At 42.2% G+C, this 26,051-nt stretch overlaps 1 protein-coding gene across 3 annotated transcripts in view; it reads right to left on the bottom strand.

The window, feature by feature from the left end:
• Nucleotides 1-3,901: 3,901 nt before the first annotated feature.
• KCNQ1 (potassium voltage-gated channel subfamily Q member 1) overlaps nt 3,902-26,051 on the bottom strand; it is a 539,828-nt gene continuing 517,678 nt past the window's right edge. For all 3 annotated transcript variants that reach the window (XM_073347264.1, XM_073347265.1, XM_073347266.1), the window contains one exon: nt 3,902-6,185. In XM_073347264.1, coding sequence (XP_073203365.1) covers nt 5,985-6,185 — 201 coding nt within the window. In that variant the 3' untranslated portion in view covers nt 3,902-5,984. The remainder of the gene's footprint in view (nt 6,186-26,051) is intronic.

Below are 26,051 nucleotides of genomic sequence, written 5' to 3'. Positions count from 1 at the left end.
GGTTGATGGGCTCGCCCTGGATCTGGAACCCTGTCATCTGCACCGAGTCCCTTTTGCTGCCGTCGATGTGGAGAGATGCGCACTTCTTTGCATTGAAGCGGAGGCCCATCAAATCGGCAGCTCGACTGGTGGCATCTAGCATATGTTGGAGGTTCTCTGGGTCGTCCGCGGTCAGGACCAGGTCATCCGCGTAAGCCAGGACACTCACCCTCTCACCGTGGAGGTTGAGAAGCCATCTGCGCCATTGGAGATCGCTCACAGCAACGGCTCCATGGCAAGGTTAAAGATGATGGGGCTGAGAGGACAGCCCTGTTTAACTCCTCTCTGGATCAGGATCTCGGCGGTCTCCCCTTCGACCGAGCGAATGGTGGTGCTGCATCCCTCGTACACCTCTCGGATCACACGGAGGAAGTTCTCTGGCATCCCAAACTCCTGGAGTGTGGCAAAGATGTGGTGGTGGGACATGGACCCAAAGGTGTCAGCCAGGTCGAGCCATGCTACAGTGCACTGCCTCCACGCCCTTCTAGCTGTTTCGATGGTGGTTTGGAGGACAAAGTTGTGTTCATAGCAGCCCTCGCAGGACATGAAGCCTTTCTGGGTAGAGCTGATGGCTCCCCTCTCACCGACCACTCTGTGATCCTCGACGCCAGGCAGCTGGCATAGAGCTTGTACATTGTGGAGCAGAGGGAGATGGGCCTCCAGTTGCTGGGGTCATCCTGCTCACCCTTCTTGTACACCAGTACCATCATGACCATCTTCCAGGAGCTGGGAGTCCGGTAGAATTGTTTGCACTGGTTGAAGACTGTGGCGAGGACCAGGCAGCTGGGATCTCACTTTTTCAGGAGGCTATAGGGCATGCCGTCTTTCCCACAAGCTGTGTTTTTTGTTTTTGAGAGTCTGGCCATCATTTCCTTGGGCGTAAAGTCAGTTTCCAGGACACCTGCTTCGTTGACACGGGGCAGGGGGCGGAGGCACTCTGGGCGCTGCGCGTCATTCTGGGCTGTGCGGTCGAATACATCCTTGAAGTAGCTGTAGAGACGCTCAGATGGGATCATGCAGTAGGGTGAGGGCCCGTCGAGGATCTCCCTCATGGCTTTGGAGAGGTTTGCCCGGTACAGCTTTTGGCTCAAAGCCTGCGTGGTCGGCCTGCCGTTTATCTCATGAGTCGGGATTCCCTTCGGGTGGGTGCTGAGGCGGGATCTCTGGTGGGATGCTGGCGTTGCTAGTGGTCGGAGAGCCGCGGTCCGGCTCGGGGGTTGCTGGGACACCGCTGGTCCTTCTATGAGTGGCTGCTGCCTGGGCGGTTGCTGCTGGAGTGTGAGATCTGCCGTAGGCAGCGTCCCGCAGAATGGACTCGGGGGCCATGCTGGACTGTCTGGCGATGAGGGTCCGGTGCTTTCCTGTGGCTGCGGGGCTGGTTCCTCCAGTAACGTCTGGAGCTCGCGGGGCAGTCTGAGGCTTGGCACTGGCTCCCCTTGCTGCTGGAGTTCGCAGGGCGGTCTGAGGTGTGGCTCAGGTGTGTTTTTTCAACTAATATCCATGGTCCTTTCAAAATCTGTCACTATTTGCTCAGAAACAAATAAATCACATTCAACAATAGTCATGTCAGATAGGGAAGATTATGTTGGAAATCTTCCCAATTAGAATCAGTCCTGAATTTTGGCCAGTTGAACACAAAGTGACAAAGAGGCTTTCTGAAAAGGGAAAGGTTGGGGCAGAGCCATGGCTGAGGTGAAGAACTCTTACACGACCTAAAAACCACGGGTAAATTTTCATTTGTATGCACCTCAAACACCTATAAATGAAATAGTGGTGGAACCCTCTGACATAACGCATTTGTATTCTGCTCAAGTGGTGCTATTTTCCCTGAATATGTAGAACCAATGTGGATAGTACAGGAATTTCCACACACTCACATTCTTCCTGCTTTGCCACTTACCTATCTGTTTCAGTTGGAGATCTGAGGCAGAGGTCTCAGTATCAGAGAGAGCACTCCAGAAGATTGTGGCCAGCTACTGAAGGCCATGCCCATCCTCCACTTGCGTTCTCCAACCATACCATGAATAACATTGGTGAAAGTACTCATCTGGTGAGTCCATTTTTGCTGTCAGGATGCTCACTTCCTTATTTCAAACCACAGCTAGAATAAGTTATGCATGGCAAGTGAAAAGAGGTTCCCATCCAGAATGTGTACAGTTGGCCAGTGGGCATAAAAATCACGTTTACTGTGGCTCTGAATTAAGAATAATGGGTGGATCGGGGCAACTGTAGTATACTTCAGTAAGAACTGCAGTGCCTATCTTTGGGATCACAAGTCCTGTAAATGTGCCCTTTTCAGGAACAACTTGTCACAATTTTGACCATCTTTACAAAAGGGGACTCTGACTGGCCAGAATGTGGCCCATTCCTGAGGAGGAAACTCATCTTGGACTTTGAAAAAGCATAAGGTCCTATACAAATTCTAAGCAATCTGAGTGTATTTTTTGTTATCCAGAGTAGTTTGTAATACTGATCTTGGGGACTTATCAGAAAATGTATGAACTATGGCAAATAAAGAAGTCACTTCAAGTTATCAAATCATTAATAAAAACAGTTCAGACGTCTCAATGATTATATGCAATTATATGATTAGAGTACTGCCTGTAATTTTCCTTATTATTACTAAAGATATCAACAAATTGTTTCATAAAAGTTCATCTGCTCCTGCTACTCCCTTTCAACATGAAGACAATTCTCCAAAATACTTGGTCTATACGAAGTTCAATGATGAGTTTGGGTCTTTGAACCTTTTTTTTTGGCCCAAGAACCAAGATAGATGGTTTAAATCATAAAGAGATCCAAATTATCCTGAACTGTCAGGCGACACTTTCCTGTCAGTTACAGCAGTGTAAATCCAAAGTAACTTCACTGAAAAGGAGTTGCTCTAGATTTACATTGGCATAACTGACAGCAAAATATGATCTCTTCTTTCTTGGGTGGTTCTTCTGAAGGAATAAAAAAAAAATCAGATGTGGGGAAAATGGAGGAGAAATTGGACATGATCCTCTTTTACACTAATCCCCTTTACTTGCCTCCGGCCTTTAAGGCCTCTTTACACTGGCAGAGCAATCTTTCAAGAATGACTAGGACCCTAAATGTCAATGGTTATTTGACCCCATGCTTCCTTTGGAAAAGATATCAGTCTTCCTCCTAGAAGGACGCACTCTCCTGCAGAATGAAGAGTTAAGTCAGAAAGGATTTAGGAGCTGGTACCATGTTTCTGAAAGGAATGACTGGATCCAGATCTGGAATAGCTAGTTGTAGACCTGAGAAATAACCACTGCAAGGTTTGAAATCTTTTAGGAAGAGTTTAGAACAGGATTTTGGTGAACGTGGTTTCTGAAATGTATACATTCACACATCAGTGTGTAAAGTGATGGCTTTTAGATCCTTTGGCATGAAATGTGTTGTGTTCAATGTTATTAGTACTGAGGTTTACCTGCCAGAAAGAAAATGAAGATATGATCTTGGAAGGTTTGGGCGCTGGTGGCAGAGCTTTCTTGGTAGCAGCCCTGTGCCTCTGGAAATATGTGTAAGCACGAACCTGGTTGCTTTTAGAAAGAGCAACAGGACACGTCTCTTTGCCTGTGTCTTCTCAACGTATTAAATCCTGTTTTCACAGCTCTCTACTTAAGATGCAGGCAGAACAGGAGGATGGAGGTTGGTCACTCTTACTGAGATCTTGTGTTTCAAATAAGGCATGCACACACCATGGTGACGGACCCAGAAAAAATACCAGTCTTTCTGGAATGTACCAAGTCTGTGGAGTTCAGAACAAATAAAAGGCATAGCATCTCTGTCCTGTATTTTATTAGGAAATTAACAGTCAGATTAATAACCTGAAATTACACAGTGAACCTCATTAAAAAAACAAATTCAAAATCATCACAATTATTTTTGATTTCTATAAAACATAATGCCCAGAAATAGTCCCTGTTTACATCTGTAAATTTCTAAACCCTTAAAATGATCTACTGTATAGCAGCAAGACTGAATAATTTTAACAATCGGTATAAGGAGATACAGTATGCTTTGCTCTATAATCCAACTGAGATAAAACATATTAGAAGATGAAATGTTTAAAACAAAGCCCAGACCTATTACCTATACTATCCTGTGAGCTCAATTCAATTGATATGCACAAGTATTTCATATTACTCATATGTTAAAGTGTGGTGAGGTTAACTATGTAATATTAAGTGGGGCATCAGTTTTGCAATACAGTCCAATTCCTTTCAAATGTACAGGACTAAATATTCAGATCTTTGATTTTTATATCTATTGCTACAACAGTAGAAGAGTTTGTGACCCATCTACCCTCCTCTTCATTTACCTGCAATAAACCTAGTCATTAATTTGGCCTAAATATTTGTTTTGTAATCACCATTTTCGGTCACTCTCTCAACCAGGGTGAACTTCATCCATATTTAGAGAGCCAATACAAGACTTGTGCACCATTTAAGTCCTACTGAAGCCTTCAAAGTGGATAGGCTTTGTGCTGGCTTTCTGTACGGGGTGAATTTCACTCTAAGTCACCTAAGTCCAAATCCTGCTCACCTCACTCATGTGAGTAGTCACACTGGGCCAAATTCTGCTCTCATTAATACAAAAATAAATGTGGAGGAACTCCATTAACTTCAGTGGAGTTACTCCAGATTTACACTGGCATAAATGAGGGCAGAATTTGGCCCACTGACTTCAGCAGGGACTACTTGTATGAGTGTGACAAGCGGGATTTGGAGCCTGAATGACCAAGTCAATGCGAGTCTTTGGTTTTAATGGCCGTGGTCCCCTACATTACGGCCTAAGGCTTTGGGGGTGTTGAGTATTTCCTGTTGAGAGCTGAGTGATTTGAGTCCCTGATTCAGGAAAGCACTTAGGCATGTGCTTAAGTCTATCCCTAGTCAGGAAAAAACATGCTTAAGGACTTAACGTATGTGCTTACATGCTGTACCGACTAGAGATGCATTTCTGATTGGGGCCTTGGTTCCTATGGAAGCTGTGGATGCCCAATAACTGGTGGATTCAAGCACTTGACCAGCAAGATCCAGTTGCTTTAGACTTTTGCATGTATTTACTTGTAACATTTTTGGAAATAATGCTACAGAAATTAGATATAGAAAAATATAAAAGCAGTGAACACTCGTTTTTGAAAGATCTTTCTGGACAAGCACATTTAGATAGTTGTGTTAACATTTATATATAAACTCTTTGGCAGCAGTTTTCTAGAAAGCATAATTATTTTTTTTCATTGCAATATTTTATCCTTCTCCCATGAAAACTTCGTATCTTAAAAAATCTATAGCACTGTCCTCTATAAATAGTATTGTTTCAGATTAACCACTACTTCTTCCCTGAAGAAAAACAGATTAAAAAGAAAATCTAGTTGTTATCTGGTAAGTGTTCATGTAACAGGAAAAAGAAAATAATTAACTGTGCGGTTTGTCATTCTCCAGAATGTCAGTGGTATGTTTATACAATAAAATCAACATGTTACCCCATTTTGCTTTAAAATCTAACTAGTAAAACTATATTGCTATCAGTAGATTCATAAACAGAATGCACACATTGCTATCTAAGTTCAAGTATTACTATTTTTCTTTAAAAGGAGCCACAAATTCCTTGCAATTTTGCCTGCCTTTTATATTGTTTTGGTCTTGCAGTGCCATGATGAATTGCACTCGACTGTTCTTGAACAAAATAAAAATGGAACTTAAGAGTGTACTGTGCTGTACAACACAGCACAGAGGCCTTGAGGTGTGTTAGGTTGATAAACCTTCATCTGATATGAGTGACTGTCATTGGAAGGAGCGTTTCGGAGGCTAGAAACATTGATTCAGTAGTTATGTGTGTTCCATGTGGCTGAGAAATTTAACTCTTTCCAGATTCACAACCTTCAGTTCCATTTAAAAAGGGGAAAAACAACCACCTGTATTTCTACCATATCAGGATATGTCGTCTTGGATTCTTCTTGGTATTGTCAGTTGTTCATAAGTGGGGAGGGTGTTGTTAGGGAGGAAGTGATCTGAGTTAACAGGGTTGCTTCTCTGAGATGATTCATTACTGCTTTGGCCAGCCTGCTGATTGGAAACCAGGTGATGCAGCATATCTGTAATGAGGTTCAATTTCTGGTCCATTTGCATTACCTACAAAAACAAAGCAAAACATTGTTCAGTGTCAGAATCTGAGAAAGTAATAAGAAGACATGGCATAAGTATGACATATGAAAAATAGCTTTTTCATAATTAGCACTGGCCCGACTCCCTCCTATTCATGTAAACTTCTGTTACTGAAAGAAAACCAAGATACTGAATCCATTCATTATGATAGGAGCATATCCAAGTGTTGGTTTGAGAGAGGCTTGTTAATATTCTAGCTAGGAATGTACAAGTGCTAGAGGAATCAGGTTCTTAAAGAGCAAGATCCACATGTCAAAAGGGAACTGGGAAGCAGAACTTAGTGCTGAAGAGCATAATTAAAAGTGTTTTTTTTAAAAAGAGCATAAAGACAAACTTCTAAAATGTCTGTCTGTGCTAACTGCTTTAATATGCAAATTCCTGCTCTACTTGGAATTATCTTTTTGTCAGACACAACTTGTAACTGAAACTTGTATTGTGTTCTTTGGGCCAAATTCCCAATGGCATAACAACCCCTTGATGTGACCCCAGGCCACAAAATGCCAAGCAGTCCCCTGCCTGAGGGGAAATCCCTGCTGGTGCAAATGCATGGTAGCCAGGTCCTACGTCTGTGCCCACTCCCAGTCCAACTTAGTAGGTTTATTGGGGTGGTAGAGAGGGGGGTGCACAGGGTGTTGTGGAACTCTGTTTTGACAAACCAATCCTCCATTGGCATTGGGTCCATTAAAGGCTCTTTGTCAATGGTGCATTTTAGAGCAGCCCCGTAGCTGCTCTAGTTTGCACTGGGGCCAGGGCTAACCTCAGAATCAGGGAGAAATAACTAGCTCCCTACTGCCCCTTCCCACCCCACCTCATAGCTCCACTGTACATAAATTTCTTCTACTTTTATTTCAAAAAATATTTAAAAAAGAGAATCTGCTGTTTCAAGAAATATAATGGCTGGCCCATGCCAGGTGACTTGGACTCGCAGGGCTCGGGCTAGGAGGCTGTTTATTTGTGATGTAGACATTTGGGCTCAAAGTGAAGCCCGGTCTCTAGGACTCTGCAAGGTGAAAGGATCCCTTAAACAGGAAGTCCCTTAAACAGCCCCTTATCCCAAGCCCCATGATTGCGAGTCAGCTGGCATGGGCTGGCCGCAGGTGTCTAATTGCAGTACAGACGTACCCTCACAGAGCTACAATTTGAGAGTCTGGTTTCCCCCTTTCTTCAGTGAGAAAGTAATCTGTAGCAACCCTTTACATGGATAAAATACTTTCCCCTCTATTTCACATCAGCTGTGCTGGCTGTGCATTGAGGGGGCAGATTCAAAGCTACACCCACCCCCTGCCCACCTACATAAGCAGCAGAGTAATAGTCCTATAGAGGCTGCTGTTCTGCAACACAAGTAGCCTGCTTAGGGCAGCAAGAAACAAACCACAATATTGCCCTATTTGGATCCAGAGATCATAGCAGTCCTAAGATACTAAGAAGAGATACAATTATACACAAAAAGATGTAGCAGATTTTAGAAAAAGAAAAGAAAAAAATAACTTGATGAATGATGACAGAAAAATTATTGCTCAGAATATCTGCTGGAAAGTAGTGAAAGGTATTTAAACCAGCACACGGTGAAGCAATCTATGTATGTCTGGCTATCATCCAAGTAGCAAACAGGATGGTAAACGACAATAAGACTGAGTAAAACACCAATATACCTGGATAATTTCAAAAGACGCTACAATGTTTTTCCACTGTAGAGAAAGTGCTGTTTTTAATCAAATGCTTTGTACAACGAGTGGGGAAGCAGATATAGAAAATTCAAAAATATGAGGTGCCAGGGATTTATACTTTGCAGCTGTTTTTGAAAACATTAGTCAATGCATCCTAGCTGGTACAGAAAACACTGGAAAGACTGGATGGAAATGGCAGTTGAAAGATGAGATCCTTAAAATGAAGAAGTTCAAGAACATATTATGAAAAACTTCTAGAAGGAAGCAGAGATGGAAAATGGTGGAGTTTTACTAAGCTTTGGTTTCAATCTATTAAACACTGGTACATTCCCTCAGAGAAAGGTGTATCTTCTCCGAAATGCATCCATTGTGGACGGTCCATTGAGGATGCTTCAGGGCATGATAGAAAGCACAGAGTTGGCGTGCATAATATCTCAATCCCGCATCCCCCACTGCCTGAATATCACTTGTAGGATATTTCTATCACTTTCCCTGGCCCATTTGATTAAACTTTGAAGAAGTCATCACCGAAAGCTACAGTCTAATAGCCGTCTTAAGATGCTAAGGGATAACTATTTCTATAAACAGAAATGTCATTTACTTAAGTATCCTAATTTCTGAGAACTGTGCACAGACTTCTCTCTCTCTCTTCTCCCCCATACTCCCTCTCCTCAAACAGGGATCTCAACAGAGGAAACTCTGATCAAAAATGTACAGAACAGTATAGATTCATAGAATATCAGAGTTGGAAGGGACCTCAGGAGGTCATCTAGTCCAACCCCCTGCTCAAAGCAGGACCAATCCCCAGTTGTGCTCCAGAACCCTAAATGGCCCCCTCAAGGATTGAAATCACAACCCTGGGTTTAGCAGGCCAATGCTCAAACCACTGAGCTATCCCTCCCCCCTAAATTGATGGTGCTCTTGCAATGGTGAGCTATTCAGCACGACAGTGGATTGGACTGAGGTTCTTCAACAGCTGTGCATCCCAGGGATGAAGATACGGAAGAGTAAGTGAGATATGAATACCCTTGCTCGGAATCAATTCCTGGAGATAATTTTCTCTAAGGAACCAAGGTTAGCTGCTGCAGCTGTGCAGTGCAGGAGGCCCACAGAAGCAGAAGAAAGGCTAATTATTATTGAGCTGAGTCATATGAGATTAAAAATAAAGTCCTTACTCCATGCCCCTGCTTATCTGTGTAAGCCTTTAGAACCACAGGACAGAGTTTGTAAAATGAGGTGGGGCTAGTTGGTTTTATTTATTGGCCTTTAATCTGTTCTATTTTTAAATAAAGAAAAACTTTTCCTAAGTGAATTTAGTGCCCGTGAAGGGCTTGATCCAAAGCCCATTGAAGTCAATGGAAGTCTTTGGAAGTCATAACTTTCCACTGACTTCAGTGGGCTTTGGATCAGACTCATAAACAGCTGGGTTGACCGCTCCAGAGGCTAACCCCTTCCTTCAGATATTGCAGGGAATGGGGAGATTTAAGTTTTCCTGTGCTGCTTCACTCATGTGGCTCATCCCTGTCAACCTTTACCCTCTGTTGAGTCTGCCAATGGGTGTCTTCCATGAGGAACTTGGCTAAGACCAACAATATATTTCATGAAAGCTAAAGAACACCCATCAGAAGGTGAAAGTTTTGTGTTGCCATTAGCCTTTGATGTATTGGAACCAGCGGCCCTGTGGCGAAAGACTCACATGCTAGCTTTCCTCAGTCTTCCTGTTTTCATCCAAATATTAATCCATAATGTATCTCTGCAAACTACTATTCATTTGCTTCCGTCAAAGAGAATTGCACTAGTTACAAAACTATTACAGTGAAGTAGTAGGAATAGTGCCTTACTTATGAAACTGGATTTCAATACATTTAACATATCTTGTATAGAAATGTAAGATTTCCCCTTGAACCATACTTTCAAACACATTTACTTGATTAGAAATTAACTATGGTGCCAAAAAGTGTAATAAAACCAAAGCAAACAGAAAAACTGCTGATGTTAGTGTAATCTCAACTCCTCTGGACAACTCTGATCCTTTTACTTAAAACAGCAAACTGTGCTCGTAAAACTGAAAAATAACTCACACTGATTTTGTTTCTTTTATGTAAACACCAAAGAAAGTGCTATTGGCAGGCTTGAGTTTTATAGAAAAAGAATATGCAAAGTATATGTGATCAGATGCTCTATATGCAACTCATTTTCACTGTTTGTATGTTTGCATGCTGGGAGCAGGCAAGCAGTGGTTTGAAATCTTTTTTTGGAAATTACACACTGACATTAATCTGAAGTCACACACAGGAGTTTCTATGGATGAAAGCAGCATTCCCTCCCACAAGAATAAATGCCCTCTCCTTAAAAAAGTCGTGTGACCAAGATTCATAAATTGACTTCAATCAAGTTAAGCAGATTTATACCATTTTAGGATCTAGCTCATAGAAACAAATCTAAATCTTCATGAAGATACATTAAACTGAAATCGTACAATAATAGCTTTGCTCAAAGACTGATGGTTCAGAGAGCAAATCTGGGATCACTCATCATGAGCAAATGTTACAACTATATTTACTCTCTCACTCTGAAGAAGTTATAGGGGTGTGTGATTCACCATGAATCACAAGTACTCTTCACTATGAACCACAAGGTACTCTTATGGCATGTTTTCAGAAAAAGCTGTTTTGTTCTACATAGTCAGAAATAAAATGACATGCCACCTTTCAAAAAGGTACCAAAAAGCATTCCAGGAGGTGTTAGTGAACAAGACAGAAATTATTCTTGTTGGAGGGGTGGGGTGGGGGGAAGTCAAGAGTAATTTGTTTTAAAATTCAATAGACCTTTATACTCTTTGCATTTTAAAGATTCTGTAATTTTAAGCATCCATGACAAACTTACAGTCAAATTCAGAAAATGAATTATAACAATTAAGCAGATAATAGTCTAGTGTGAAAGCCTCACTCCCACTCTGGCTCCTTGACACCAGGTAAAAAGGTCGCAGTGACAAAAAGGAGGCTGTAATAGCCCCGGTTGCAGCCGGATGAGGATTCCCTGATGCAGCCACCATGGAAGGCTGCCTTCTGAGGAGCCAGCTGCAAACCCTGATGTAGGGAATGAGCTGGGGGAGCGGCTGGGGCAGGAGAAATGTGTGGGGGAGCAGTGCTGTCAGCTGTGGAGAGTTAGGGCAGTGCTGTGGCTCACAGGGATAACTTAGACAGCCCCCCAGGTTTCCTATATTATGCTAAGGGTCCTGGAACAGCTCAGGATCGGGAGGGTGAAAATGAATGAAAGCTGCTTTAGCTCCTCCTACCCTTTGCTCTGAGTTCTGTCTCTCTTAGAAGCAGAGCTTAGAATCACCCCTCAAGTTTTTATTTAAAGCAATTACTTTAGCAAAAAATTAAAGAGATCTTCCTCTGTAGAAGTTAGGACAAAAATGCTGGGGCATAATTATTTGTGTTCTTAACACAGTTGAATGATGCAACAGACACCTTGGATTGACACAGCAGAAATGTTCAGCACACACAGTATCTGCATAATGCTATTCAGTTAAATCTAGTGACTGCATTTGTGCTTAGAACAGGAACACAGGAAAAGTGTAAACAGACACACAGTAGTAGCAGAATGTAGGCTACACATTGCTAAATGAACACTTGGATCTTAATACCAAATATCCGATGGTTTCTAAAGACCAGCGTCCTGATTCTGCAACCCTTACTTATTTTGAGTAGTAATTATTTTGTGAGAATAGTCACTGAGGGCTTATCTACACCACGCAGTTTTTAGAGACAAGGCTGTGTTGACACAGCCTTGTCGCTAAAAGTCAGGGAGTGTAAACGCTCTTTTTTGGTACTTTGTTGGCACTTTTGCCAACAAAATACTTCCAGCCCCGTGAGCGGCGTTAGCTTTGTTGGGAGGAGAGTGCTTCTGCCGACAAAGCTGCGTTCACAAGTGTGTCGGCAAAACTTTTGTCTTTCGCGGGGGCGGGGGGGGGGGAGCTTTTTAAAGTACCCATGAAAGATAAAAGTTTTGTCTACAACTTCGCAGTGTAGACAAGCCCTGAGTTTAATGGGACTATAGATTACCCATGTAAGTACTAGTCAATGTGTTTAAGGGTTCTGGAAGAGGTCGGTAGGTCTTATACTCCCTTATGGCTTCCTATTGAAAAGTAGCTCACTGTTCTTTGTGTGCTGTATCTCACAGCCATGATTTACTCCTAATTCTTTGGTCCTCTGAAGAGAAACTCCACTTTTAGTTGCTCCTTGTGCTGTGTCACTGCAGAATCCTCTCTCCATTCTTCACTCAATACCAAATTCTGGAATAATCCAACATTTTCTCTGACAAAATCAAACTTTTCTGTTCACTTTGGGAATCACGCAATCATATTCAGATGGGCAAGATTCTCAATTGAAGGGAAGATCGCAACAGCAAGACTCACAGGATTCCTTAAATTAGTTTATGCAAGCACATGTGGAAAGGATCCTGCATCAAACTGTAAAGCTTTCTATACTGCCCTGTGGAAAAGGAATGGTATATCTGGAGCTAAACTTCCTTTTGCAAGCCATTGTTCTAACTGGCTAAATTATTTTGTGGTATCAGATGTCTAGTCTGTTACATATTTTATGTAGGTTTCTTGATAATACATGGAGAAGTTCCAGAGACCCAGTTCTCTAGTTCCTTTCTTATCTATTTCGCCGTTTGTAGTATCTGAGCACATAAAGAAGCTTGTGTTTAATTCTGCATTTGCTCCCATCCAAATGACAATGGAAACTTGGGTTTCCAGTACAGTTTTTTGGTTATATCAAGGGTAGGAAATGGAAAAGGAATAGAAATCTTGGTAGCACATTAATTTCATTCCTTCTATTCTACCTGTGGCAACTAGTGGTAGAAATCTGATTTGTTTAATGGTTTCAGTATTATTATAGAGGTTCTTATTGATCAGTTGTGGTTCCAAGACATCAGAAACCTTCTTTATTCCAGTTACAGGACTCAAGATTCCGGAGAATTGGTGCCCTCTTATCAGAGCTCCTGATTTAGATTTGTTTACTTTGTAGTCAGAGATTAGGTTGAATGCTTGCAGTAGGCTAACGCCAGTCACTGAGGCATTTATAGGAGAATATCATCTGCATGAAGAGAGATTTTCTTCTCCAGACCATCTATACTTTCCCCTGAGAGGAGTTGTCCAAAGAAGGGTGGTCTGTGTGGGGTGGGTGGGGGACCGGGGAAGTCAGACCAAAGCGGAAACCCTCTCCCTTGATACAACAAATCCTGGCCTTAGAAAAAGAAACACTTGAACATTTGAGCAAAAATTAGGAAGTTTTATGTGCTTTACGTAACATGTTTCTTTGCTAGTCAATAAAAATAATAGTCACCATAGCAACTGCCACATAAAAATGCTACCTTCGAAAAAGAAAGCACCTTCAGAAATAAAGACACTTGCTACATACCATGTTGTATTTTATAAAACTCACAAGGCCTAAAGAAAAGGAGTACTTGTGGCACCTTAGAGACTAACCAATTTATTTGAGCATGAGCTTTCGTGAGCTACAGCTCACTTCATCGGATGCATACTGTGGAAACTGCAGAAGACATTATATACAGAGACCATGAAACAATACCTCCTCCCACCCCACTCTCCTGCTGGTAATAGCTTATCTAAAGTGATCACTCTCCTTACAATGTGTATGATAATCAAGTTGGGCCATTTCCAGCACAAATTCAGGTTTTCTTACCCTCCGAAACCCCCCCCCCCCACAACTCACTCTCCTGCTGGTAATAGCCCATCCAAAGTGATCACTCTCTTTAAAATGTGTATGATAATCAAGATGGGCCATTTCCAGCACAAATCCAGGTTTTCTCACCCCCCCACCCCCCCTCCAAAAACCAAACATACAAACTCACTCTCCTGCTTGTAATAGCTTATCCAAAGTGACCACTCTCCTCACAATGTGTATGAAAATCAAGGTGGGCCATTTCCAGCACAAATACAGGTTTTCTCACCCCCCCTCCCCCTTTTTTTTTCTTAAAAAACCACACACACAAAAACTCACTTTCCTGCTGGTAATAGCTTATCCAAAGCGACCACTCTCCCTACAATGTGCATGATAATCAAGGTGGGCCATTTCCAGCACAAATCCAGGTTTTCTCACCCCCCCCACCCCCATACACACACAAACTCACTCTCCTGCTGGTAATAGCTCATCCAAAGTGACCACTCTCCCTACAATGTGCATGATAATCAAGGTGGGCCATTTCCAGCACAAATCCAGGTTTTCTCACCCCCCCACCCCACACAAACTCACTCTCCTGCTGGCAATAGCTCATCCAAACTGACCACTCTCCTTACAATGTGCATGATAATCAAGGTGCGCCATTTCGAGCATAAATCCAAGTTTAACCAGAACGTCGGGGGGGGGGGGGGGGGGTAGAAAAAACAAGGGGAAATCAGGTAGCCTATTTCCTCTTGTTTTTTTCTATCCCCCCCCCTGACGTTCTGGTTAAACTTGGATTTATGCTGGAAATGGCCCACCTTGATTATCATGCACATTGTAAGGAGAGTGGTCAGTTTGGATGAGCTATTGCCAGCAGGAGAGTGAGTTTGTGTGTGTGTGTGGGGGGTGTGTGTGAGAAAACCTGTATTTTTGCTAGAAATGGCCCACCTTGATTATCATACACATTTTAAAGAGAGTGGTCACTTTGGATGGGCTATTACCAGCAGGAGAGTGAGTTTGTGTGGGGGGGGAGGGCGGAGGGTGAGAAAACCTGGATTTGTGCTGGAAATGGCCCAACTTGATGATCACTTTAGATAAGCTATTACCAGCAGGAGAGTGGGGTGGGAGGAGGTATTGTTTCATGGTCTCTGTGTATATAATGTCTTCTGCAGTTTCCACAGTATGCATCCGATGAAGTGAGCTGTAGCTCACGAAAGCTCATGCTCAAATAAATTGGTTAGTCTCTAAAGTGCCACAAGTACTCCTTTTCTTTTTGTGAATACAGACTAATACGGCTGTTACTCTAAGGCCTAAAGGTAACCCTCCTGCACAAAGCTATCAGTGTCAATCTCTCCCTCACTTTGAGGATACTAACAGTTTTGTCAGTAAAGGGAGACTGGTGTTGCTCCAGTCTCGCTCCACAATTTTATAGCTCTAAAATAGGAACGCCTGAATGCAGGTTTTTTTTTTTATTAGTAACTGTTAAATCACTGCTACCAAGTCTCCATTAATCAGTGCATGACAACGTGTGTTTTTAAGTGTGCAATGGTGACTGTGGAGTGGAAAGAAACTTCCAACTCACCAGGTGTGGATCAGAGCTCAAACACAACTTGGATTACAGTGAGGTATTTTCTGTACATATAAGCCAAGCATTGGCTCTGGTTCCTAGGGACTTATCTGGATAACAGGCTGAACTGCCGAGCTGTTAAAAAGGACTTGACTTGATACTATAAATTCCTCACGCACTCTAAGGAAATTAAGTTTTGTCACATACTTTTCTTAACTTTGGCACAAAGTTAACAAATTGATAAACCAGTTTCTGAAAACCAACACCCGATTTTCTTGGATGGTACCACACACTATATCAAACACCAACATCTGGCCATTTGATTAATGGCTGTAGGGCTCTTAGCATTTTAAAATAATGTTTTCTTGACCACTGTTCAGCTTCTCCAGTAAAATCTTTAAGGCTCCTGATATTCAAGCTACGGGTAAAGAGCAAATAGGGTAATATTTTAAAATGAGATGTTTAGCTTTATTAAAATTGAGGGAGGAGTAGGAAAAAGGAAATCTTAGTAAGATGGGTTTTAGTCATAAGAAAGGCTATTGAAAAATAAGAGTCACTGATTGTGATCTCACTTGCTAAAGCATAAATATATCTAAGGTACTTTACATGGTCCCCATCACCACAGTACTGGAGTGCTTCACAATCTTTAATGTGTTTATCCTCAACTCTTCTGTGAGGTAGGTAAGCACTGTCCTCTCCATTTTACACATGGGAAACTGAGGCACAGAGAGACTAAGTAAAAAGTTGCCCACAGTCACACAGGAAGTCTGTGGCAAAGCAGGGTCTTGAACCAAGGTCTCCCAGGGGTCCCCCAACCTAGGCTTATGCCCTAACCACAATTCCTACTCTCCCAAATGCTGAACTGAATGAAACCAATGGAGTTAGCCCTGTGTTTAGCACTGATATGATCTCTTACACTTACATTTCTTTACTAAATAAAAATGTCTCATAGCTTTGACCTTGCAGGTTTTATGTGAACTAAAATTACAACTGCTTGAGGCCTTTATTCAGAAACCCCAAGGGAAAAACAAACTCCACAAGTTTATGCTAAATAATCCAATTCTTATTTGTTACATAGTAGTAATTCAGCACAGTTTATTTAACATGGACAGATTTGTGCAATATTTTTGGGAGAGGATAGAGAGCTATTTTAATGCTATTTTTCAGAGAGCCATATGAGATTCCTCTTTAATTCAGCTACGTGACAAATAATAAAAGACTTGCTCTGACAAATTAAACACACAAAATCACTTTGAAAAAAAAAATTAAACGCTGCACCCTCAGAATCTGTGACTTGCATGGAAACCAGCACTGAACATGTGTAGCATGTTTGAATGACTGCACCTTTTAAACACTGATCTCTGCAATTTCCAGGAGGTAAATAACTCATCAGGAAAGCTAGAGGAATGACATGTGCTCTTCCCCATGATGCACAATCAGATAAAACACTTTATATAGTACGAGAATAAGGAATATTGTACAATGGAATAGAAGTCCTTCATAGACTATCTTTGATCCTTTCTGGCCACCCACACAAATTCATCTACACTCCTTTATGTGTGCATGTTTCTGACAATGGTTGGAATGGCAAGCACAACATGTAACTGTTAAAAGAGACTGTGATGCTGTACTATACATTCTTTATGGAAATATGCTTATGATATAGATATGGCATAACAGATATAGTTTATGCAAGATGTGTCATGTAAGGTATCATTGGAAAGGTTATGATTTACTGAATATGATTATCCAATTTGTATGCTTGTATCATTTCTGTATCTGACGTTAGGAATATTGACCATGTAGCTGTATTTCAGATGTGTTACTTTGGGTGACACCCACAACTAGCCCTTCAGGTACAACAATGAAAAGCTAGACAGGGCTGATGGCCCATCAGCAAAGACAATGGACTGTGAAAGAGTTTAGTCTTCCTGTGGACGCTCCACACAGCCCACGAGTAATGGCTGCTACGACCCTGCAGAGACATGTGACTGAGCCACCTAGTACTAGACCCCTCCACCTTGCCCACCACCCCCATGTTGGAATGCCAGTGTTTTTCCACTGGCAGACGAAGGGTTCCCGCCATACACAAAAGCTATAAAAGGCAGGGGATGGACATCATCATGGTTCTCCTCTGCCTCCCCGCCCAAAGAGACACGGGGAGACACCTGGAAGCAAGAACTGAACTGGGGGGAGAAGAGTTGAGCCCAGGCTGGAAGGATGTCTAGCCTGTGAGTAATAATTCCTGAAGTTTCAAGCTGCAGGCCAGTGCAGCTGGCTTTCAAGACTCTCTATAAGCTGCCTGTGACAATATTTAGGATGAGAAATTGCTATTTTTAGCCAATTTCTTTCGTGAATCAAGCTTAGTTTGTGTGTTTTGTTTTATTTGCTTAGTAATCTGCTTGTATCCCTTTGACCACTTAAAATCTGCCTTTCATAGTTAATAAAATTTGTTTTGTTTATTATTAAACCCAGTTTGTGCAACTTATAAATGGAGGGGACAAGAAGGTGTACATATTTCTCTTCACACTGAGGAAGAGGGCAAATTTTTATGAGCTTGTGCTGTGCAGATTTTTCTATACAGCGCAATACAATATACGTTTGGGTTTATCTCCCAAAAGTGGTGTGCATGCGAGTACAGGGTGAATCCTCTCACACAGAGCTGACTTCAGTCTGTGTCTGCAGCTGGGTGTGGCCCTACCTGTGTGTGTGTGCTGCAAGAGATCCTAATTCAGAAAAACAGGAAGAGGGAATCCAGGCTGGTGGAGCAGGAGAGGCTCAGTAAAACCCCATCAGGTTTTTAGTACATCAGTACATCAGGTATCATCAGGGTGGGTCCAACTGTCACAGAGATCTGCGAAGAAATCTGTCTTTTCGTATGTGTGTTTGTGGCTTCTTGATCATGTAGAAAAAAGGCCCCAAAGCCTGGATGACTCAAACTGGCAGGGCTATGGCATGACATATACAGAAGAGGAAAACGTGGTTAACTGAGATGGGATGTGATTTTTAATAAGGTTTAGTTTTATGTTTGGCTTTGTTAAGGATGTTATTAAGGATCTAAAAAATCTCTGTCTTTTGTTAATGACTGAGCAGTTCACATGTCTAGGTCATTTAAGAAGGGTTCCAACAAAACCAGGGAACAACTAATAGTCCATAGAAACTTTTTTTTTCCTTTAAAGAAGATTCCTTTAAAACCTTCTTTATATGTTGTAAAAAAATAAAAATAAAAATTAGGGTTGTCAAGCGATTAAAAAAATTAATCTCGATTAATCGCACTGTTAAACAATAGAATGCCATTTATTTTAAATATTTTTGGATGTTTACTACATTTTCACATATATTCATTTCAATTACAACACAGAATACAAAGTGTGCAGTGCTCTCTTTATATTTATTTTTGATTACAAATATTTGCACTGTAAAAACAAAAAAAAAAAAGTATTCTTCAATTCACCTCTGTAGTGCAATCCACTGTAGTGCAATCTCTTCACCATGACAGTTGAACTTACAAATGTAGAATTATGTACAAAAAAACCCAGAAATCAAAAATAAAACAATGTGAAACTTTAGCGTCTACAAGCCCATTCAGTCCGACTTCTTGATCAGCCATTCACTCCAACAAACAAGGTTGGTTACAATTTGGAGGAGATAATGCTGCCTGTTTCTTGTTTACAATGTCATCTGAAAGTGAGAACAGGCGTTCACATGGCACTGTTGTAGCTGGCGTTGCAAGATATTTACATGCCAGATGCGCTAAAGATTCATATGTCCCCTTCATGCTTCAACCACCATTCCAGAGGACATGCTTCCATGCTGATGATGCGTTCTACTTGATAACGATCCAAAGTGGTGCGGACTGACCATGTTCATTTTCGTCATCTGAGTCAGACGCCACCAGCAAAAGGATGATTTTCTTTTTTGGTGATTTGGGTTCTGTAGTTTCCACATCAAAGTGTTGCTCTTTTAAGACTTCTAAAAGTCCACATCTCATCCCCTTTCAGATTTTGGACGGCACTTCAGATTCTTAAACCCTGGGTTGAGTACTGTAGCTATTTTTAGAAATCTCACATTGGTACCTTCTTTGCATTTTGTCAAAGTGTTCTGAAAATGAACATGCACTGGGTCATCATCTGAGTCTGCTATAACATGAAATATATGTAGAATGCGGGTAAAACAGATCAGGAGACATACTATTCTCCCCCCAAGGAGTACAGTCACAAAATTAATTGATGCATTATTTTTTTAACGAGCATCATCAGCATGGAAGCATGTCCTCTGGAATGGTGGCCGAAGCATGAATGGGCATATCTGGCACGTAAATACCTTGCAACGCTGGCTACAAAAGTGCCATGTGAATGTCACTTCTCACTTTCAGGTGATGTAAATAAGAAGCAGGCAGCAGTATCTCCTGTCAATGTAAACAAACTTGTTTGACTTAGTGATTGGCAGAATAAGAGGTGGGACTGAGTGGACTTGTAGGCACTAAAGTTTTACACTGTTTTGTTTTTGAGTGCAGTTATGTAACCAAAAAAAAAATCTGCATTTGCAAGTTACACTTTCATGATAAAGAGATTGCACTTCAGTACTTATATGAGGTGAATTGAAAAATACTATTTCTTTTGTTTATCATTTTTACAGTGCAAATATTTGTAATAAAAATAATAATATAAAGTGACCATTGTGCACTTTGTATTGTAATTGAAATCAACATCCAAAAATATTTAATAAATTTCAATTCATATTCTATTGTTATAAGTGCAATGAATTGCAAATAATTTTTTAAATCACGATTAATTTTTTGAGTTAATCGTGTGAGTTAACTGCGATGAATTAACAGCCCTAATAAAAATTTTAAAAGGTACAAACACATAATTTGCAGGTTGCTTTTATAAGAGTCTCTGAAAATATGACACAATGAAAATGATTTAACATATTGCAGCATCTTAATCATCTTTAAATTGAACTGATTCTAAGAGGAACCTGATGTGCTTTAGGAATTATTGCTCCCACCTATAGCTATTGCAAATGTGCAGAACCATTTTCAGACTAAAGTGATTTTACGCCCTAAAATGGTCCATAATTTCAAATCCATCCAACATCAGTAGGCTGATTTTTAAAGCTGAGCCCCTCACGCATTTATTTCTCAAGCATAGCCTCACAGACAGAACCACTTTGGTAGCCCAAGAAGATGGCAGTTTGCTTTTCCTCCCCAATTCCTATCAAGGAGGTGGGGGTTGGATTCACTCACGCAAATAGGAAGGGTACCCAAATGGGGCCAGCACTAAGAACTCCCTCTTGGCTACTGGTGGATCACATGTAGCCTCTCCATTGCATGCAAAGGGCTATTAAAGCTTCCTGCCCTAATAAAAGCAGAGGATTCAAAAGCTAGCACACAGCGCTCAGTATGAGGAATGGGGCTCTTTCACCACACAAGGGGTCCTCTTGGTCCAGAGAATCAGAAGAAGAAGGGGCTATCCTGTGCCAGAGATCTGTTCTCACAGTCACAGGAGAGGTAAAAGGAAGTGGTGTCCTGGCTCAGAAGAAACCCCCAATCAAAATGCCATCACAGCAGCAGAAGCCATCTGGGCTCCAAAAGTACCTTCTATCCAACTGAGAGCAAGCAAGATCAGAAGGTCTCCTGGTGTAAAGATCCCCCTTCTAATGAGCAGGTCAGTGGGACATTACTGGGGAAAGAGGGACAGTCATGGGAGGGTGAAATACATTTGGGACTGGGATTGCTAGAGTGAAAGTGATCTTGGGGGCGTTTTTATCAGGGATAGGAAGGGACTCAGGAGGCCAAAGGGATAAAAAGGATGAGAAGTGGATGAATGTAGGGACAAGCAAAGGACCAAAAGGCGGATATAAGAATGAGGACTGGGAGGTAAATGGAAGGAGGAGATGGGCATGATGGGGATCTGAGTACCAAGTGATATCAGTAAGCAGGAGAGGGATGGGAGAAACTCAGGAAAGAGAGAAGTGGTGGGGGAAAGAGAGCTGGAGGATTGGTGAGGACATTAAAGTTCTCCTTGGAATGAAAGAGACATGGGGAAGAATAAGGAATAGTGACAGGATAGCCAGGGTGGGAGAAGGAACAGAAATAATAAAAATGGGGAAAGAAAGCAGGTAGAAAAGTGAGAAGAAAAAAAAAACCAGAATGGAGAAAAGGGAAAATAAGAAAAACAGAGGACAGAAGGAGAAAAAGAAGGGAATTAAGGAATGGGAAATGGAAAGAAAAAGCAAGACTAAAATCAGTAGTAGGGTTAATAGGTTCCTATGTATCTGATGTATCCCTTCTGCAGAGATGAGGACTGCTGAGCATGCTGTGGCAATAAAAGGGCACAGCTCTGCACTGGGGAGGAGACAGGCATAGGTTGAACTGGCATAGGTTGGGGATCCTGATGAAAAACGGGTGGGAGAACCAGGAGACCTCAGGGACTGTGAAGACAATGCATCACCATGCACCAATGTAGGGCCCTGGCATAGAGATGCAAATATTGCAACCTTGCCTCACAGCATAATTCGGTAAAGCGGGTTGGAAAAATGGGCATTTCCTCACCTATTCCCCAAAAATTTAAAAGAAAGCTAACAAAAATGTGTTTTTGCTGACATTTAAATTTCAACTTTGTTGAAAAAGCTGGAAGTTGTCTGGTTTTGACAAAAAGTTGAAATTCCAATTTTTTGTGAAAACATTTGGCTTATCAAAAACCCAATTTTCTGTTGAAAAACAATTTAGACAGAATTTTTTGACTATCCCTAAACTGGAGTTTGGGGGAGGGAATCCCTCTGACACCAGCCGATAACTGGTCTCACAGCCCCAAACAAATGCCCAAATGCTTACAAAGTTAATGGGCAATCAGAGGGTTACAACCATGCAATTAAAATTTGTGATTGAGTTTTGTTGTAGATAAATCAGACATGACTTAAAATACATGGAAATTCTCAGGCTAGGACACTGTCCCAAATCTGCAGTCTTTGGACTGAGTACAAGCCTCAAGATGCAGCCTACTCTACAGAGAAATTAAAAAAATCTCTGACCTTTGTAAACCCTTTCTTCTGACACACGTCATAACCAGAAGATTGAAAACAGATAGACTGTAGATAGAAAGTAGAGCTAGGATTTAAAGTGCTGCTTTTCTTGTTCATAAAGTTAGGGAATGTTAAAAGTATGGGATATTTAGTGGAACTTGTTCTTCTAAATTACTTAGATACTTTTGAAAACCCCACCTTTTGTCTACAGAGATATAGCAATTGTCATGCTGAAACAGACCAATGGTTCACTGAATGTAGTGTCCTGTTTCCAACAGTAGCCTTTATCAGATCCTACCAAGGAAGATAAAATTCCCCTCCACTGCCAATAGAAAATCTAGGATTTTTCTGTAATTTACTGTGACAGAATGTACCCCTGTATTCACACCCTACACACTATTGTAATAATCTTTGTACAAAGTATACCTTGTAAGGTATCATCTGAAAGCTCATAATTTGCTGATCGGTATCATCCTGATATGTATGTGAAGTTAAAAGATGGTGGTATGGTGGTGTTAACACATATTCCAAACTGAGATTAGCAGACAAGTCTGGCTCAAACAAAGGAATGTGTGCTCTGCTTAATTTGCATTTAAGCAGTAAACGGAGTCATTAAGCAGGAAGGGAAACAAAGGAAGCTCAAACAGGTGAGGAAAAAGTAGCAGGGAACATCCTTTCACATAGATTCTGTCTCCTGAATCTCAGCTGCAAATGTTTTTCAAGAAGGGCACTGACTCTATAAAAAGGAGGGACAAATACCCCAAAGCACCCCCGCCCCCAGCCCATCGCACTGATGGCACCTGAAGTGACAAAGGAAGCAATGATTGGGTACTGGGGGAAGGGGTCCGGACCTAAAAAGTTTGGTCAGTAAAATATGAAGGAATAGTCTCTCCTTGACCAATCACATCTTCCCTTCCAAATGTGGACCTTACCTTTAAAACTGAGAGATCATCATCTTTACGATAAGGGAATGACAACAAAACCACTACCAATTTATAGACAATATCATCTCACATCTACCAAGAGCCTTTAATTTCAAAGGTTTCAGAGTAACAGCCATGTTAGTCTGTATTCGCAAAAAGAAAAGGAGTACTTGTGGCACCTTAGAGACTAACAAATTTATTTGAGCATAAGCTTTCGTGAGCTACAGCTCACTCCACTGAATGCATCCGATGAAGTGAGGTGTAGCTTACGAAAGCTTATACTCAAATAAATTGGTTAGTCTCTAAGGTGCCACAAGTACTCCTTTTCTTTTTAATTTCAAAGTGCTTTACAAACTATACATCACTGAAAAACAGCTGTGCATAGGGTGACAGCCAGGGCTTGGCATAACAGGATGGGAGAAAGGAAATATTGGCCAGGGAAACTGGAAGACTCTTCTTTGAAGAAATGCACCACGGGACCCTCAGTGTCTACAGACAGCGAGTAGATTCTCAGTTTTTAAAGACCTGATTTGAATGACTGGCTCACAGCTAATTGCATGGAACTCAATGTAGATAGCTCTCATGAAGGGCAGAGTCAACCCTGCTGTGATTTAACACACATGTATAGGCACGTATATCTCTGAACGGGAAGGAATATACAATGACATTTATTTCCACTGGTTATGCATTGGCCCCTAATTCATGAGAGATGGAAAAAATAATAATTGATAGCATCTTCAAAGCGATGAAGTAACATTAACTAATTGATTCTCACACTGCCACTGTGAGGTAGCGGAGTATCATTATTCCTGTCTCAAAGACAAGAACATTTAGCAAAGCAGTTAATGGCATTTTCAGGAGTGCTGAGCACTCAACTCCCAGTGAACTACTCAAATGAGACCTTAAAAATAGGTCTTCTCTGTTCTGGGTTGACCTCAAAGATCCCAAGGGCACTTTCCATAGGAGCAGGGTGGGGAGTTATGCTCTGGTTTCCTTGGGCATTATTTCTGCTCCGCTGCCTGTATGCAAAGCATTATGCACTGGCTGTCACATTTGAATAGGAGTTGTGTGTGCTCAGCACAGGTGAGAAGTCATATTATAAATAACTAGCTCAAGGCCACAGAATCCGTCAGTGACAGAGGAAAGATTAGAATTTAGCAATTCGTGGTTCCCAGTCATATGCTCAGATCACTGGACCACATCTCTCTCACATGTCTTGCTGACTTTGGATATTAGACAGCAGCATTTTCCCAGTTGCTGCTTTCCATTGTGAATGTGGAACAGAGGAATAGGCAGATATTTTAGGGTTAAACAAGCAAAAGACTTGAATTAGAATAAAAAAACCTCCAAAAACTCCCCAACTTAAAAAAAAATTGACTTCTTTCCAAAGTGGACTGTTACGCTTCTTGCATCCTTGGCTCTTAGCCCAGTGTGATACTAGGACTATGACTAATAACCCCCTGCCTGAATACTGCTGATAATTTCACAGTTGAGTAGCTGTCCTGGTTCACCATAGCATGCACTGAAGTTGCCAAGATTTTATTAAAAAAAAACAAAGAATGAGATACACACTCACAGGTCCCTCGTGTTATAAATACATTTTTCAGTCAATGCATTTAGCTTCTATGCTGTTACAAGACATTTCCCACCCTACCCCCCAATAGTTATTTTTCAGATGCCTACAAAGACTGTGGTTCTCTCTTTCTGTCTCTGACGCATACACATTTCTTAATTCAAAACAGGTTTGAAACGGCTTCTATTTATTTTAAGCAAACATGCCATGTATCACATTGGGTTAGGTCAGCTTTGCTTATGTTATGTTTCACGCTTTGCCCAGATGAGCCAGCCATATTCCTTTTGAAAGAAGATAAAACCAGACTTGGTTTTCTAATTGGAGGGGAAGGTGAGGGAGACCGACATTTTGTGCATTGCATAAGAGGCCCCAAATCTGGCTTACAATGGAAACTCAGTTGCAACATTTACTATGATACCACCAGCACCACTCTATAAAACAAAATAAAACAGAGGGAAAAAAGAACAAACTAAGCTAATCAATAAGCAATTATTTTGTTGCACAAACACTCTCCAAAGCTTTAGACCAGGGATGGGCAAACTTTTTGGCCCGAGGGCCACATCGGGGTTGCAAAACTATATAGAGGGCTGGGTAGGGAAGGCTGTGCCCCTGAAACAGCCTGGCCCCTGCCCCCTCCCACTTCCCGCCCCATGACTGCCCCCCTCAGAACCGCCAACCCATCCAACCCCCTCTGCTCCTTGTCCCCTGACCACCCCCTCCAGGGACCCCCGCCCCTAACCATCCCCCGGGACCCCACCCCCTTATCCAACCGCTCCTTCTCCCTGTCCCTTGACTGCCCCGACCCCTATCCACGCCCACCCCCTGACAGCCTGCCTGGGACTCCCACCCCCTATCTAACGGCCCTCTGCTCTTCTTCCCCTGACCACCCTCTCCCAGGACTCCCCACCCCCAACTGCCCCCCAGGATCCCACCCCCTTATCCAACCCCCCCTGCTCCTTGTCCACTGACTGCCCCTCCGACTCCTATCCACACCCCCATCCCCTGACAGGCCCCCCAGGACTCCCACCCCATATCCAACCCCCCCTGCTCCCTGTCCCCTGATTGCCCTGACCCCTATCCACACTCCCGCCTCCTGACAGCCCCCCGGGACTCCCACTCCCACTCCCAACCCTCCCTGTTCCCCGTCCCCTGACTGCCCCTCCAGAACCTCTGCCCCATCCTACCACCCTCTGCTCCCTGACTGCCCCCTGGGACCTCCTGCCCCCTTGCCATGCTGCTCAGAGCAGCAGGAGTGCGCCACCTGGCCGGAGCCAGCTGCACTCCCTGCACTGCCCGGTAGGAGCAGTGGGCCAGAGCTGCGGGGGAGGAGCCGGGGGCGAGCCTCCCCAGCTGGGAGCTCAGGGGCCGAGTAGGATGGTCC

Source organism: Lepidochelys kempii, chromosome 6 (assembly GCF_965140265.1).
Source record: "Lepidochelys kempii isolate rLepKem1 chromosome 6, rLepKem1.hap2, whole genome shotgun sequence".
In the NCBI taxonomy this organism is placed as follows: Eukaryota; Metazoa; Chordata; order Testudines; family Cheloniidae; genus Lepidochelys; species Lepidochelys kempii.
This window is presented reverse-complemented; position numbering and strand designations above follow the sequence as displayed.